General features: G+C 41.5%; 2 protein-coding genes across 2 annotated transcripts in view; one reads left to right on the top strand and one right to left on the bottom strand.

The window, feature by feature from the left end:
• Positions 1-520: 520 nt before the first annotated feature.
• On the bottom strand, positions 521-2,869 carry birc5b (baculoviral IAP repeat containing 5b). Its single transcript, XM_082517879.1, has 4 exons — positions 2,700-2,869; positions 1,930-2,039; positions 1,639-1,753; positions 521-1,534 (listed from the first exon to the last, which is right to left on the bottom strand). Exons 1-4 carry the CDS (start codon positions 2,823-2,825, stop codon positions 1,451-1,453), a joined length of 435 nt encoding a protein of 144 aa, XP_082374005.1. The 5' UTR covers positions 2,826-2,869; the 3' UTR covers positions 521-1,450.
• A 7,394-nt stretch (positions 2,870-10,263) lies between these two features.
• The window catches only part of znf385a (zinc finger protein 385A), a 52,584-nt gene continuing 48,885 nt past the window's right edge, over positions 10,264-13,962 (top strand). The window contains exon 1 of the mRNA XM_082517862.1: positions 10,264-10,909. Within this exon, the coding sequence (XP_082373988.1) occupies positions 10,900-10,909 (10 nt within the window). The 5' untranslated portion in view covers positions 10,264-10,899. The remainder of the gene's footprint in view (positions 10,910-13,962) is intronic.

Genomic DNA, 13,962 nt, shown 5'->3' with positions numbered 1-13,962 from the left:
GCTTAGAATTAGATCTGCATGTGTCATAGTGCTCTGTGGACTCCTGTTATTTTAAAGTGTGATTTGTTAGGTTTATTCAGGTCTTAAATAACAGGATGGGAAAAGGTGAAAGGGCATCTTCCCAGCTTAGTTATGATGCAGTAATTTAAAATATTTTACTCCATTCCCACAGATAAGCTCATCTGTTACATCTGTGCCACTTGAGGACAGAAGTCATACCAAGCTATTCTCTTTGTTCATTTTCTGGAGCACACATAAATAAGTGGATTGACACAGGATGTGGGTATAAGCCCTGATTAGAGTTACATTAGCAATTACTGCACACATCCCCCTTATGATCCATGTATTCACGCAAAACCACACCACTTACCCAAACACCTCATCAGTAAAAAGCTTGGATCTTTCCCCATACACCTTCATATCCTTTAACTTTTTTAAATGAATGCATTTAGCTTAAAGAACAAAATATAGTTTGAGGAAATATTTTACAACAGCACTGCAAGAAAGAGACCAGAGGAAATTATAAAAGCAGAACAGTTTATTAAAAATGTTACATCACCTATGAGCATTTTACTTTAGTTTTGTCTAAAAATATTCTCTTCAATTTGCTCTGCAGTGAGCAGATAAGAGAGAATTAAGCAGCTGATCTGGGCTCAGTGGCCAGAGTGTTACATTAGACATTAATCCAGAACAGTGGAAGGTTGGGGAAGGGATAGCATCTCTTAATCCTTCACGTCATCCAACCAAGCCTTCCACAAAACACAGTGAGAAACAAACAGAGCCCTGCATCAGTTTCTCTTGCATAAAGACAGGAGAAAAATTTAAATGATTTTCAGAGTTAAACCGTTGTTCTTTAAGTGCAAAACAAACCCAGTCAAGTGCTTATCATGCAACCATCGTTCCCACGCCTTCTACTGTCAGCTGCAGCATCTCTTGAATTTCAGTCCCCCTCAGAGTTAGAGAAGTATCCTGGCAAGCCCTCGGTGCACTGTCCCCCTATATGTAACAGATGTTACTGGGGCAACAGTTGGTATTGAAAAGGAGGGGCTTCAGGCCATCTGTCCAGGGTCAAGGTTTGAAAAGGGGTGGTAGGGATGGTGGCACGTTCAGGGAGATGATAAGTAAGTGTTTGAAAAAAAGAGAATATAGCCCGCATTGTAATCCAGCTCAATGTGCGCTTTCATTTCAGAGTGAGGTGCATTTGTTAAGGTTTTGATGAGAGATTGGGAATTTCAGAAAGTGTATCAGCGTTATAGCAAAACTGCAGCTTTAATGCAAAAGCACCATCTTGTGGTCAAAGACGGTACTGTAAAGAAAGTGTCGCATTCGCCTAAGGCTGAATTTTATGAACTGCTATCCAATCCGACCAGTGAGTCAGGCTGCGGGTTCTTGTTTAACACTCAAGACTGGTATTGAAATAAAATAAGATGCAATGAATAAATGCATAGAATCAGTCCAGCTTAGATTTAAGCTCCGCAACTGTATGGTCTATGGCATCCCTCAAAAAAGCCATCTTCTTGTGCCAGACCTTTTTCTAAAGGGAGAATGTTGGAAAAGGGGGGGGGGGGGGGGGGGGGGAAAAGTAAGAATTGAGGAAGAGTTAGTGTCTTTGCACACAGCCAACTGATGGGCACTTACGTAGTAAATCTTTAGCCTTTTGTTTTCCAGGTGACAGAATTCAGCCATTGTTAGCTTGGTGAAGTCTTTCTCCATGGTTAAGAAGTCACATTTAGAGCGCCTCTCATGTTCAGACCTTGTCAGATGTACATAATAAGCAAAAACACAATTAAAAACAAAAACATAATGCTGATTATGACTTATCAACTTCATGTAGCAGTCGGTCTTCTGCATATAGGAAACACGTTTGAGTAATGTAGATACAAATTAAATGTTTAACTGCTGCACCCCAGGTAGCATATTTTTTCTTACCAGGGATCATCATCTGGTTCCCAGCCCTCGAGCTCGAGCAGACAGAAGAAGCAGCAGGCAACATCTGGTTCATTCTCACTGGGGCAGTGGACAAACCCAGCTTTGGCCATCTGCAAATGTAAAAAGCAAGAGAGACCATATTGTCTGAACCCTTTTGTTGCCAGGCAGGCCAAGAATTAAGAAGTTTTTTTGCAAAGGAATAAGTTTCATTGAAAATGAAACCTGACGATGGTCTCCTTTTGACTTCAGAGGGTAACATGGCACATGTTGTTGCTCATAAAGCAAGATGTCAGCAGCCTGTTTATCATGACAAGACTAGAAGGTACCGGGACAAACCTGTGCACTGGACACTTGAAACTGAATCTGGCACCTCCCTAACCATAAATTGCACACTGCCAGGCTTTCATAAAAGTATGTAGTGGAATACCAATGATCATCATCAGTTACAATTATGATTCATGGAGATGAGTGTAAATACTCCTGTGTACAGTTTGAACCACCTACACTTAAACTTAATTACATATTACCTTTAAATACTTGGTGTCAATACAAAATGTTAAGTCATATTTAGAAAGCAGTTCAACTATTTAAATAAAAATATTTTCCCAAGAAGTCCCAGTTAAACCAACCGGTTAGAAAATAGATTTGACCAAAGGTAACCGCTGTGTAAATCCATAACATATTGTAGATACAACAAATATGATGGAAACAAGCTAGCTAATCATGTTCCAAAGCATCAAGATTTCAGTTACTTGCAATGGGCGTCATACCTTTTCAGGCGTGCAGTTGCAGTCCTCTCTAAATGGCCAGTCTACAAAACTTTGCTCACGTAAATCATGACTGTACATTTTGCCAAATGAGTAAAACCTTTTTGCCAGCACATCAACGCTCGCCATAATGTCACCAAGGATGGACTCAGCCTGACATGTGCTTAAATCACTGCCATGCACACTTCTGCAGCTGTTTTCACTTTTCACTGATTAAATCCTCCCCAGGTTCAAGGCCGCGAGGATCTGTTTAGACTTGCTTTTGTTCTTATGTTCTACAGTTTTTTGTTGTGAATATCTTTATTATATTAAGATTGAAAGTTGTTATACAAGTAAAACTTTACTAACTTACAACTGTGGGCAAAATTAGGCCCTGCTAGTAAAGAAGAAGAAGAACCACTGCAGATATACATTGAGGGGAAAGCAGTGAATGGGAATGAGTCAAAAGTTCAATTAAAAATCATTTAGGTAAAGAAAACAAACAAACAAAACAAAGCAAAAATTTAACTTGTGAAGTGAGGTTTTCCACACAGACATCTGTTTGTCTTTATTGTTGAAATAAAATTGGCAACCTAACCCGCCTTGCCTTCTCTCCTTCCCTCTGGCTTTGAACCAGCTTACAGTATTAACCACAAATACGATCCAGCATTCTTACTGAGAAATTATTAATACGCTTGAGTTTTTTTCCCCTACATGTGTATGTGTCAGAAACCTAACAGTAAATAGAGACACTATAGCCATTAATGGTTTTTGGTGCTACTTTTAATGGCATGTTTATTGCTGAGAGAGACGGGGGCAGTTTTTTGTCCGCAGTGAGTCTCTGTTACTCTGTAACGCTACCCCGAGGCCCCTGGGTGCTAAAAAAATGCTTACATCTATAAACTGCTGTCCTTTCCCCTTCTAACCTTATCTTTCTGCAGAATGCATGGGGAGGTGGGGGTTGCAGTACCTGCTTATTAGGATGTGAGTGTGTGACTCTGTGTATACACACACTCGCACACTAATCACTGGAGGCACTCTAGGAAGTGATGCTGTGTAAGGACATATCAAACAGTAGGCTTTGAATGAGTTGGACATTCACTGTACAGCTGATGTCACATTAAAGCTAGCTCCAGTTGGCCTATGTGGTGGATGACTGCTTACTGCAGAATAGAATTTACCTTTAAATTTCTTCGTGTGTTATGTCGTCACTCTGCTTTTATTTATATCTGAATTTTTGCTTTTTTTATCAGATTTTATTAAACACTGCTGTTGGTTTGAGGTACAGCAGCTGTGCTGTGATCCAGTGGGACCACAGGGTTTATTTAGAGGTTGAAGAATTTGCAGATGTAGAAAGGCTTGTGTGCTTAAGAGTGTTTTGCAAATGTTGGAGAATTCAATCCACATGCTGTACCAAAAATCCTTTCACGGGTGGGTAATTCTCATCTGTTGGTATTGGATCTGACTTCCTCACGCCTTCACTGACATTTGGCTCACCTTTCTGCCCTCTTTGCTGCTGATGAGTCCCCGCTACAGCATTCGGCAAACGGCTCGCTCCTTCCCCTGACACGACTGCTCTCACCAGGTCTGTCAGTAAGAGGGAGGGAGGAGGTATGATGCAGAGAGGTGGAGGGGAGGTGACAGAGGCAACGTGTATGTATGCGGTCTCTATGTCCACATGTCCTTCATATTACTCAAGTATATGCTGTTTCCTTTCACTGATCGTGGGAATCTTTTCAAAATAATGAGAATTTAATTGTTTTTCTTCTACTTGCAAAAAGCCAGATCAGTTTAATTGTACAAGGATTCAACAAAGGAAATAGTTGTTTCTCATTTTACCTAGCTAGTGTTAGAGACTGGACCCGGTCATTAAGAGCAGGAGTAGCTGAAGTCAATGTGGAGCACAGGTAAGAACTGAACCTAATATCATATCATCGTCTTCTGCAATGTGTCTTCTTCCGTATAATGGCAGAGTATGCATGACTTCTATTTTTCTTCAATATTGCAGCTGTGTGGTGCAGTTTTTGGGTTTATAAATATGCCTTGGTTACCTCAAATTAGATTATATTTGACAAATATGTGAACAGGTGTGCTTTAAGGTCACTGCTTGAAGGTCTTTCCTTTTCTCAAGTATACATCTGTGGAGATGAGCGCTGTCCTGACAGCTCCACCTGTTTCCTGCTGCTCTCACATCCAGACTGAGCTCCACACGAGTTTGCTCAAATTTCACACAAACATTATTCAAGGAATACATATTTGAGTGAAACTTGTCCCCGTTAACGAGTACACCACTTGTGTTTAACTGTTAGAAAAAAGCTAAATAAAGAATACTTTGCACACTTTCTTGATGATGATAGATTAGATGCTAGATTTTAGATGTTATCTGGTTGACCCATGTTGAGGTTTAATAATAGAGGACTGGCTGGAGAGATGATAATTAGTCTAAATAAAAATACACTGCTTATAATGTGTTGGCTTAGAGCAGAATAATGCGAATCATCATAGTAAAATTTCAGGAAAAAAGGAGTTGTGATGCAAGTGTGTGATCTGAATATGGCCGGAAAGAGAGGCGCCCTGTGCTCCTGTGGTGCTGGTGTAAAAGTGTCAGGAAAGTGTGAGAGTGTGACAGTCAACAGCGACATTCTCCACCTCCGCAGGCAAGTGTGGATTCACAGGACAGGCACACCCACCTGTGTACACACATCCACATACAGTGTTCTCACAGACTCTCTCTTTCTCTTTCTGTAGGAGACAGTCATTGAAACTTTATTAACTTTCTTTCTGAAAAGAAATCATAACAATCATCTTGATAGTTTGATCAAAACATGTTGCTGAAAGGTAAAGAAATAAAGCTTTTAAAAACATGGCTACACGGTGAATTATTAAAATGAAAACAAGCTTAAAACATTTTTATATTTATAGAAATACTCTAAAACACTTCATAGTTTAATTCAAAATTAAGGGAGAAAATCTGTACACAAGGGCACATTGAGTGCTTCTCTAATAGTGTGTCTCATCAACTGTTGGAGTAATGGGGAAAAAATGGATTTCATGCTGGTAAGTTATTTTTGTCGTACTGTATCTGGAATGACAGGAAAACATTTTTCTGTTCGTCTGTGTTTTCTGAAGTGGGACAAAGAATTCAAGCAACATGTTATATGGCTGGCCACATTTCCTGCACACATCCACACCTGATCAATAGTCTAAATTTAGTGGGATGATTATCCCTCACATTTGGAAAGTGATATGCCTGTCAGACTTGCAGGCTCAGGCCGATTCAAGGGGAAAGCAGAGGTCCTTGTGCTCCTGCTCAGCTCCACTTACTCACCAGACAGATTGGGTCCTATGACAAACTCATTATTTGGTTAAAAAGAGAAAGATTGCTGTTTTCCTTTGACATGGTGACTTATTTGTCACATTCTAAGGCAAAGCCAAAGTACGCTGATGGCACCTGCCTGGCCGGCTCACTTTTGACTTTCATAGCCAGTCTCTAAATTCACCACCACAGTGACGAGAGGCACCCAAAGCCCAATATGTGAGCGAGGTTGGGCCTGTACATCAGCATCACCATGCAAAAAAACAGACTTTAGAAGAAGAAAAGAGAAAACTAACACGTCTGGAGAGTCACATACTGTAGTGCCTGCAGGACTCGGAGATGAACTATGACTTGAATTTATGATCAAAAGAAGCTGCATTTTGACTGCGCTCGAGCTCTTGAAGAGAAGTGAGTTACAGTCACCATTGCAAATTTCAGTGAGCGTAGATTTATTGTGTGTTCCCCCAGTAGGATAGCAAGAGGAAGACTTATCTTGGCATTATTTGAAGGGTTGAGTTAGATGTGCACGCTCTTCCTCGGGTTTGATATACAGTATTTCTCACAGTCTGTTGCTGAACATCATTGGATGAGTATTTATAAGCCTTTCATACTCAGCAGTCATTCCTTTTGTATCTGACACTGGCCTCAACAGCTTTGTCTGTTCAACAAATCTGTTGTATATATTTTTCCACTTGAGTGAGGTGTATCTGTCTCAGTCTGACAGGCTTTAAGGCCATAACCAGTTGTGTCAGCTTTCTCTTTGGTTCCCTTATTTACTTCTATGTGTGGTGATGTGGCTCTGAGAACATATTAGCCTTTCAGTTTACATGAGATCATTTTACATTTTGGAAGTTTTCCAAATGCTTGTCTAGTACCAGAGCAGATATTCTGTTTATGCTCAAACAGAAGCAAGGCACCCTGTATTAACAGGCTTACACCAATAGAGGGTAGCATAGATTAAACATTAGCTGGAATCCAGAATTACTTCTGCATACTTTGGCACCTTCAGACTCACTTAAAAGTGATGATAAAGTTCAGTATTAGTCTGTTCTGTGTTAGCACTTTAAAAAAGACTTACCACTTAAAAAAAATAGAGATTTATATACAAAAGTCAAAGTTAGCGTAAGCCTACTTTAGATTCAACACAGTGTCCTCAGAGGTAAGTGAAAGCTCGCTGATAGAAACGGCTCAAGAAACAGAGTAAAAGCGAAGTATGTTAAAAATTTTGTAAACAAGTTGCAGGATTGTTGACATCATCCTTCAAAACATGGTATATCAAAGTAAATGTTCGGTAATCATAACAAATATCAAGAGTAATAAAAATAATCTTAAGAAGAATTTCTATATTACATTAACCGTCTTCGAGACTACTTAAATTATTGTACTCTTCTTTAATCCTGCCTTATCTCAGCTATTGCACTGACCTATGGGGTAAATCATACAAAATTCAACATAAGACACATAACATATGTCTTATTATTATTTTGCATTACCTTATTATAAATTATTAGTTTGTACAAAAGGCGGGTGTACGACCTTTTAGTTCCCTTTGACCTATGTGTGAAAGTCATTGTGATTTTATAACTTTTGAAATAAAATCAGAAATAATGATAATTATTTTTTTAATCATTGAAGGTACAGATGCAGTTTTTACACTTACATTTTACACTTTCTTGCAATACTTGCAATACTCTATGTAGTGTGACCTAAAGGTTTGTAGCAGTAAAGCACAACTTTCAAACTTGGGAAATCTGACAGTCTCAGGGACACATTTGAATGCAAACAAATTCCTTTAAATGCTTGCTAAAACGACTAAGCACTTTAAAGTTGAAAAACAAAAGCAGTATCTAGCAGTTAATACCCTGCCAATTAAATCTCTATAATTAATTGCTTGTGTAGCGAACAGATGTTTCAGCTGAATGCAACATTGTGTCTGTTTATATACACGGAGCTAATTTTTAGGAAATTCCCCTCCTCTACGATTAGTTTCTGTAATCGGATCACATCGTTCGTGGAAACATTTTTAGAAAATAGTTTTGTAACTATAGACATGCAAATTAAATATGACCATACTTGTTATTTCCTCCACTGATTGTGAAGCAACATTAGAAACACAAGTGGATGGGAGGTGAAATGATGTCAGTTCATTATTCATTATTATCATTCATTATAACAGGTCCCTGGTGGCATAAGTGTCTCTCTCATCGAGAGGTGACAGAGATTAGCTTTAGAAGGCTCTATGAACAAACAGAGGAACCAATCGTAGTAGAGCAGCTTCCTCCCTTCTTGCTCTCTTTACACAGTGTTTCTCTACATCACCTTTCTCCAAACATACCAGTCCAATAATACCATCTGTCCTCTCCCCAGTGGCCTTCACCTTATCCCTGAGCTTCTTACCCCTGTCCCCCTCTCCTGCCGTCTGCTTTGCCCTCCCTTCTTCTTCTTCTTCTTCTTCTTGTCTTTGGACGATACAGGATCTCCATGCTCCAATTTCACCCTCTCATCATGACATCCATTAAAGTGGCGCTGGGCCCTGGGCCCCTGTTGGTCCGACAGCACATTAGCTCTCGGCCCATTGAACAACAACAAGGACCGGCTCTGAATTATTGATACCAACACAACTAATGAGGAAACACTATCTCAGCTCTTTTGCTGACACACAAACACACACACACAAATGTTGACGGAACAACTTGCAAGCACAACTATATTAATAACAACTATTGTTCCAGCTGCTAGTGCCACATTTTCAAAAACGAATATTTTCTGTACTCAGTCCATTTCCTGCAGACGTAATGTATGTCTGCGTGGTTTGTCCAAGGAGCCAGAGGCTAAAATTCTTCTTCTAACCTGTCTGTTCCTTTGCACTTAAAAAAAAAGCTTGTTCCACATCAGTAAAGTCCATTATTTTCTCTGCTGGATGTGTCAGATCTTGCTTGCAGTTGTGAAATTTTCTGTGTGTCTTTAAGAGCTACCATATGTTCCATAATACCATCAGTTTTTAGTCATTGGATTTTATCCAAACGTAAGAGTCTGTAAGAATTTGAGTGGGTGTTTGTGTGTTTACATACAGTAGCCTAAACGTATGCAGTGGAGCTGCTGTAAAGAGAGGTATTGGAGGTGTCAGCCAGCCTCCTTAGTATTCACTCCAACACCCTGTGACTCACAGCCTCAGCCTGAGAGAGTGAGAAGGGTAGTGGTGGAGCTAGAGATAGAAGAGAAAGAGGGAAAGAGAGAGCAGGACAAGAGGAGGCACAATGAACATCAGGCAGCATTTTCTGTAGCCCCAGGCTCACGTGTTTATATCTGTATGTGTTTGCAAGCATGCCCGCCCAAGGGGATTAATTTTTTGACAGCTTTGTTAAGCCTTCTCTTAAGCGCTGAGCTTCTCAATAACATCGTGGCTGTGTGATTTTCCGAATGTCTCTCTGTGATTTCTCTTCACAAGGGAAGCTGGAGAGAGAGACAGAAAGAGAGAGGCAAAGACTAGTGCTCAACATGACAGCAGGCATTCTTTGAGTGGCTCCTCGGTGTGGAGGAAGTGGACCATAAGAAGCTGGCTGTGAAGCTCCTCTTCATTCACTGACTGCATTGCATTGGTCGATAGTTAAATTTTTCCGCAGCCCATTTTCTGCGTCCGACTCTGTCTGTCTTTGTCTCAATATTCAATCCTTCTGGTTGTCTCTTCTTGTCACTCAATGTCTCTTCATTCCTCTGTCAGTTTGTATTTAGTTTAATCTCTGCCCCTCCTTCTTCTGCTTCCTCCGCTCTGTCGCTTTCTATTTCATCTCTCCTTTTTGCTTGCTCCCCCCCAGTCCCACTCCCAGTCTCAAGTCTATCCCCTTTGATGAAACCACAGATGTTGATAAGAATGTGTAACTTTGTCTGGGTAGGTTGAAAAGATGGAGGGAGGAAAGGGAGAGAAGCACAAACGCGCACAGCGTTAAGGTTAATCCCCTTACAAGTCCACACACACATGGAGTCAAAGGGTAGCGAGGCGGAGGTAATAAACAGCGAATGCAACAGACAGAAAACCAGGCTCACTGTGAGGGGGAGATGGGTGAGGAGAGTGTGGCAAATAAAAGTGAGAAATTGGTTTTGGGAGACAGCATTTTCAGTCAAGCTCTGTCTCCCCTTCATGACTTCCACTCTGCATGATGACAAGTGCCTGCTGCTGTTCCCATTGGTCGAACCTGCCACCAATCAGAGCAGAGGCATGTAAGGTGCCTTTAGGTTATATCCAATCCCTAAAAAACAAGGAGCAGAGAGAGGGAGAGAAAGCCAGAATGGGAAAGGGAGTTGTGTGCTTCATAGAGAGAGACCAAAGCAGATGTTGACTTTAAAGTAGATCGAACTGCTTTCCTTTTGAAGTGATACAGTAGACAGGAAACTGATTGTCAGCTGTTTGTTGGAGACCACACCACAATTCCTCCTGGCTGCTGTGGAGAAGAAGATCTTGGCTCTGTAGTCTCCCCCCTGCCAGCGTGATTGGCTGTCACACTTTAGGCTCCCCCTTCTCTCTTTTTCTTCTTCACTCTCTCTCTCTCTCTCTCTCTCTCTCTCTCTGTCTCCTCTGTGCTGTCCTGAGGCTTACCTGAGCCACCACTGCAGAAACAGAGGACCCCCCTCCTCACACACACACACACACACACACACACTCGTGCTGTTTCTTTCTCACACTCAGTTTTTCACCTGGATAGGGCAGGCGCAAGGGACGGCATGTGCAGCAGCAGCAGCAGTCTCTCCTCACATCTAGCGCTACCTCTCTGAGTTGCCTCTTTCTGGAGAGTGGAGAGCAACTCTGAAAAAGACATTTTGGAGCCATTGTACACTTGGAGAAAACAGGAGAGACGGGGGGCAGTGAGGGAACACTTGTCAACCCAGGGACACCAAAGGCAACGCACAGCAATGATTTTGGGTGAGTTGTTGCTTTTTGGTGCATCGGATTTTAGAAGACATCAGTCAGGCTGTTGAATCACTAATCCCTACTTAAACTTGGCCACCAGCAGCTCTGTTTTATTTATTTTTTTAGTAGTCTGCTTGGTTTTGATTGCACAGAGACATCTGTCAATACCAAGCGCCTGGGTCAACCTCTAAATTACAGATAGTGTTTGTAATTACGCTAATAGTGTGCCATTTATGTGGCAGGTGTGAGTGATGACATAGAAGGTCAAAGCATTTGCGCTGGACTGTATCATTATGGTCTGTTTGGTCACATGACCAGACTCCACCACTCTCATGTTCTGTCAGAAGGGGCTAAGTGACAAAGATGGTTTCAGCTGAACTTGGTGATAACTGATGTCATGCGGTTTTATACAAACAGTCAGTGCAGAATTCGTGACTTTCTTCTGATGATTTGTTACTGTGGCACTCAATTTCTCCTCAACCTTGCATTGCTGCCATCCTGATTAATGATAAGCGTCCAAGTCATCAAACACATTTTAAAAAGAAGATTCATTCCTTAGCATGCAGGAGAGTATAGATTCCAGTTACTAGACATTGTTGTGTTGTGAGTCAGCCAGCACTTTCTTCTTTAGTATGCTGGTCTCATAGTGGCCATGTCTAGGAGAGGGGATTCTGTGTGGTCTGTGTGCGCTTTGCATTCGGCTTGTAGATTCATACAGAGGTTTTAAAAGGAAATTCGCTTGTAAAAATGTTCTAGAGTCTTCTTATTTGCACATGGCCATGACTGTGAAGCCGTGTGTGCTTACTGCCCATGTATTACTTCGAAATGTGTGTGTGCGTTGATGCACGCTCTCCCGGAGAGGCCACTTTGTTTTAACGCATGCCTGGGCTGATTCAGGCGCAGTTCTGCTTCTCTGCTCTCCCGGCAGGCATGTTTTTCAAGCAGATAACTTTAATGATTATGGGGAGTCATGCAGTCTGAGGTGTGGGAGCTCAAAGTGTGTGTGTACCTGTGAGCTAAAGGTTTTCAACCAGTCACTAAACTTTTTTAGAACAGCCATCAAAGAGATAACTTTTTCACTTTGGGAAGGTTTTTAATTTTTGTTAAATAACATTAAAATTTATCTCTATTTTAAGGGTTATATTTTGCACTTCTGAAGCTGGTTAAAAATGAACAATTCCTCGACTTGAGCCTCATGTAACAGACAAGTACTGTCTTGATCAGGTTGCAGGTGGTAGCAGCTCCCGTAAATGATATTTGGGTAGGATATCTTAACACCAACACCCCCCCCCCCCCCCCCCCCCCCAACTACAACTCTGCTGGTTGAGGTTAAACTTTAGCGTAGTCATTGGAGTGTGTGTATTTGAATTTTGATGGAAGCAATATCACACGGAACGTAACTTCTGTTGTGCAGTAACATAAATTTGGCCTCTGCATAAAGACTGATGTCAGTGTTAACTGGTTACGCCACAGATCTTTTTTCTATTTTACAGAAACGGTGATAATGAACTGTGGCTCTAACGTTCAAAATCTGTGTGTTTCTCATTGCATCTAATGATTTGTCAAACCTTTCCACTTCACACCTGCCGAAAAAGCTGACCCAAGGCTTCTGCTTATTAAGTTGTCACTCAGATAGGCATCTTTCATTATTTCTGTCTGAACACTGAGATTTTCTCGTGCCTAACATTCTGCTCCATTTGCATGATGATGTGGCTACTGAGTGATTTGACATTTCTAGCTTTCTTCTTCTGAAAAGGGTAATGTCATTGTAATGACCTTTACAATTCTGGCACTGGTTGATGTCGACCTCCAATCAGCAAATTTCCTGATTAAGCTCCCTGATATAAATCTGCAACGTTGTGATAACATATCTCAATTGGAAATGTGTGTCTTTATAAAAATGCAGTTAAAGAAAGAAATGTGTTTTTGAGTATGCCTGCGAGAACCGCATGCTCCAGCGATTGTGTCTGCATGGCTACTGGTGTTTTTCTCTTTCCACTGTTTTCTGTGACCTTGAGCAAACAACCTTTACCAGTGCGGCTCTGTCCCTGATGCTGTACACAATTCTATTGTCATTAGCTTTGTCGGCATTCTGGAGGCCTGACAGAGGCTTTTGGCTGCTGTAATAGTAATGACAATTCTGAAGTTGATCATTGCAATGGCAGTGTGCTTATATACAAAGCTGCAGGCAGCCAGCATAGCTGTCTGTCTGCTGTCTGTCTGTCTGTCTGGCATGGGCTCTGCACCGAGGTATTGGTATGAGACTGCTGCTGGTCAGTACATGCGTGTGCGCGCATGTGTGTGCGCGTGCGTGTGTGCATGTCTGTGCACGTGTGCATGTGTGTGTTTGTGGATAAAAAAGAGAGAGAAACAGCAAGAGAACAATGGCGACCTAATAACGAACATGATCGCTGGGCTCCTGTTAGTGTAGAGCTTCTCAGTTGACTGTGGAGTCATGGTGATCAGCCGCCATGATGTCTAGCACAAACCATCTACGCCTGCAGTGAGTTCCTGGTGTGGAGTCCACATTTAGACAGGAACTGTCTGTATTGCCCTCTTACTGTCACCAGATATTGCATGGTGACTATCTGACAAGCATTCCTGGTAAAATCTACTTTGTTAGCATCATTGCAAAGTTTTTGGGGGAGGACCTGTCATGTCATGAGCAGTTCATGTTTAAACGTTGCTTCATGTCTCATCTGTCTTGTCTGTTTGAGTCAGATCTGACCTCCCGAGCTCAGGGCCATGCAGCCGATCTGTCTCTTTGTTTTTGTGTTTGAGCGTCCACTCCTACCTCATCTGTCTCCATAAAGTTTATCTTTCTGTTCCTGTCTGCATAGCTATTGCTTATTCCATTCACCGAGCTCTGCAACCCCCTTCTTTTAATTGACTGCACACACCTGGTTCCAGAGGTCAAGTCAAAGACATCATAAAAAAATGTGTTTGAGCAGATCAGCAATGCCCCCCATCCCCATTTTCTTCATGACTGTGCTGCTCTCTTTGTTTATGTCAAAGTGACATAGTAATTATAACTCATTAATGAGCCAGATATTTGGTATTCATGC

Source organism: Aulonocara stuartgranti (assembly GCF_965226115.1).
Source record: "Aulonocara stuartgranti genome assembly, chromosome: 20".
In the NCBI taxonomy this organism is placed as follows: domain Eukaryota; kingdom Metazoa; phylum Chordata; class Actinopteri; order Cichliformes; family Cichlidae; genus Aulonocara; species Aulonocara stuartgranti.
The sequence above is the reverse complement of the archived record's forward strand: the minus strand, read 5'-3'. Positions and strand labels throughout refer to the sequence as shown.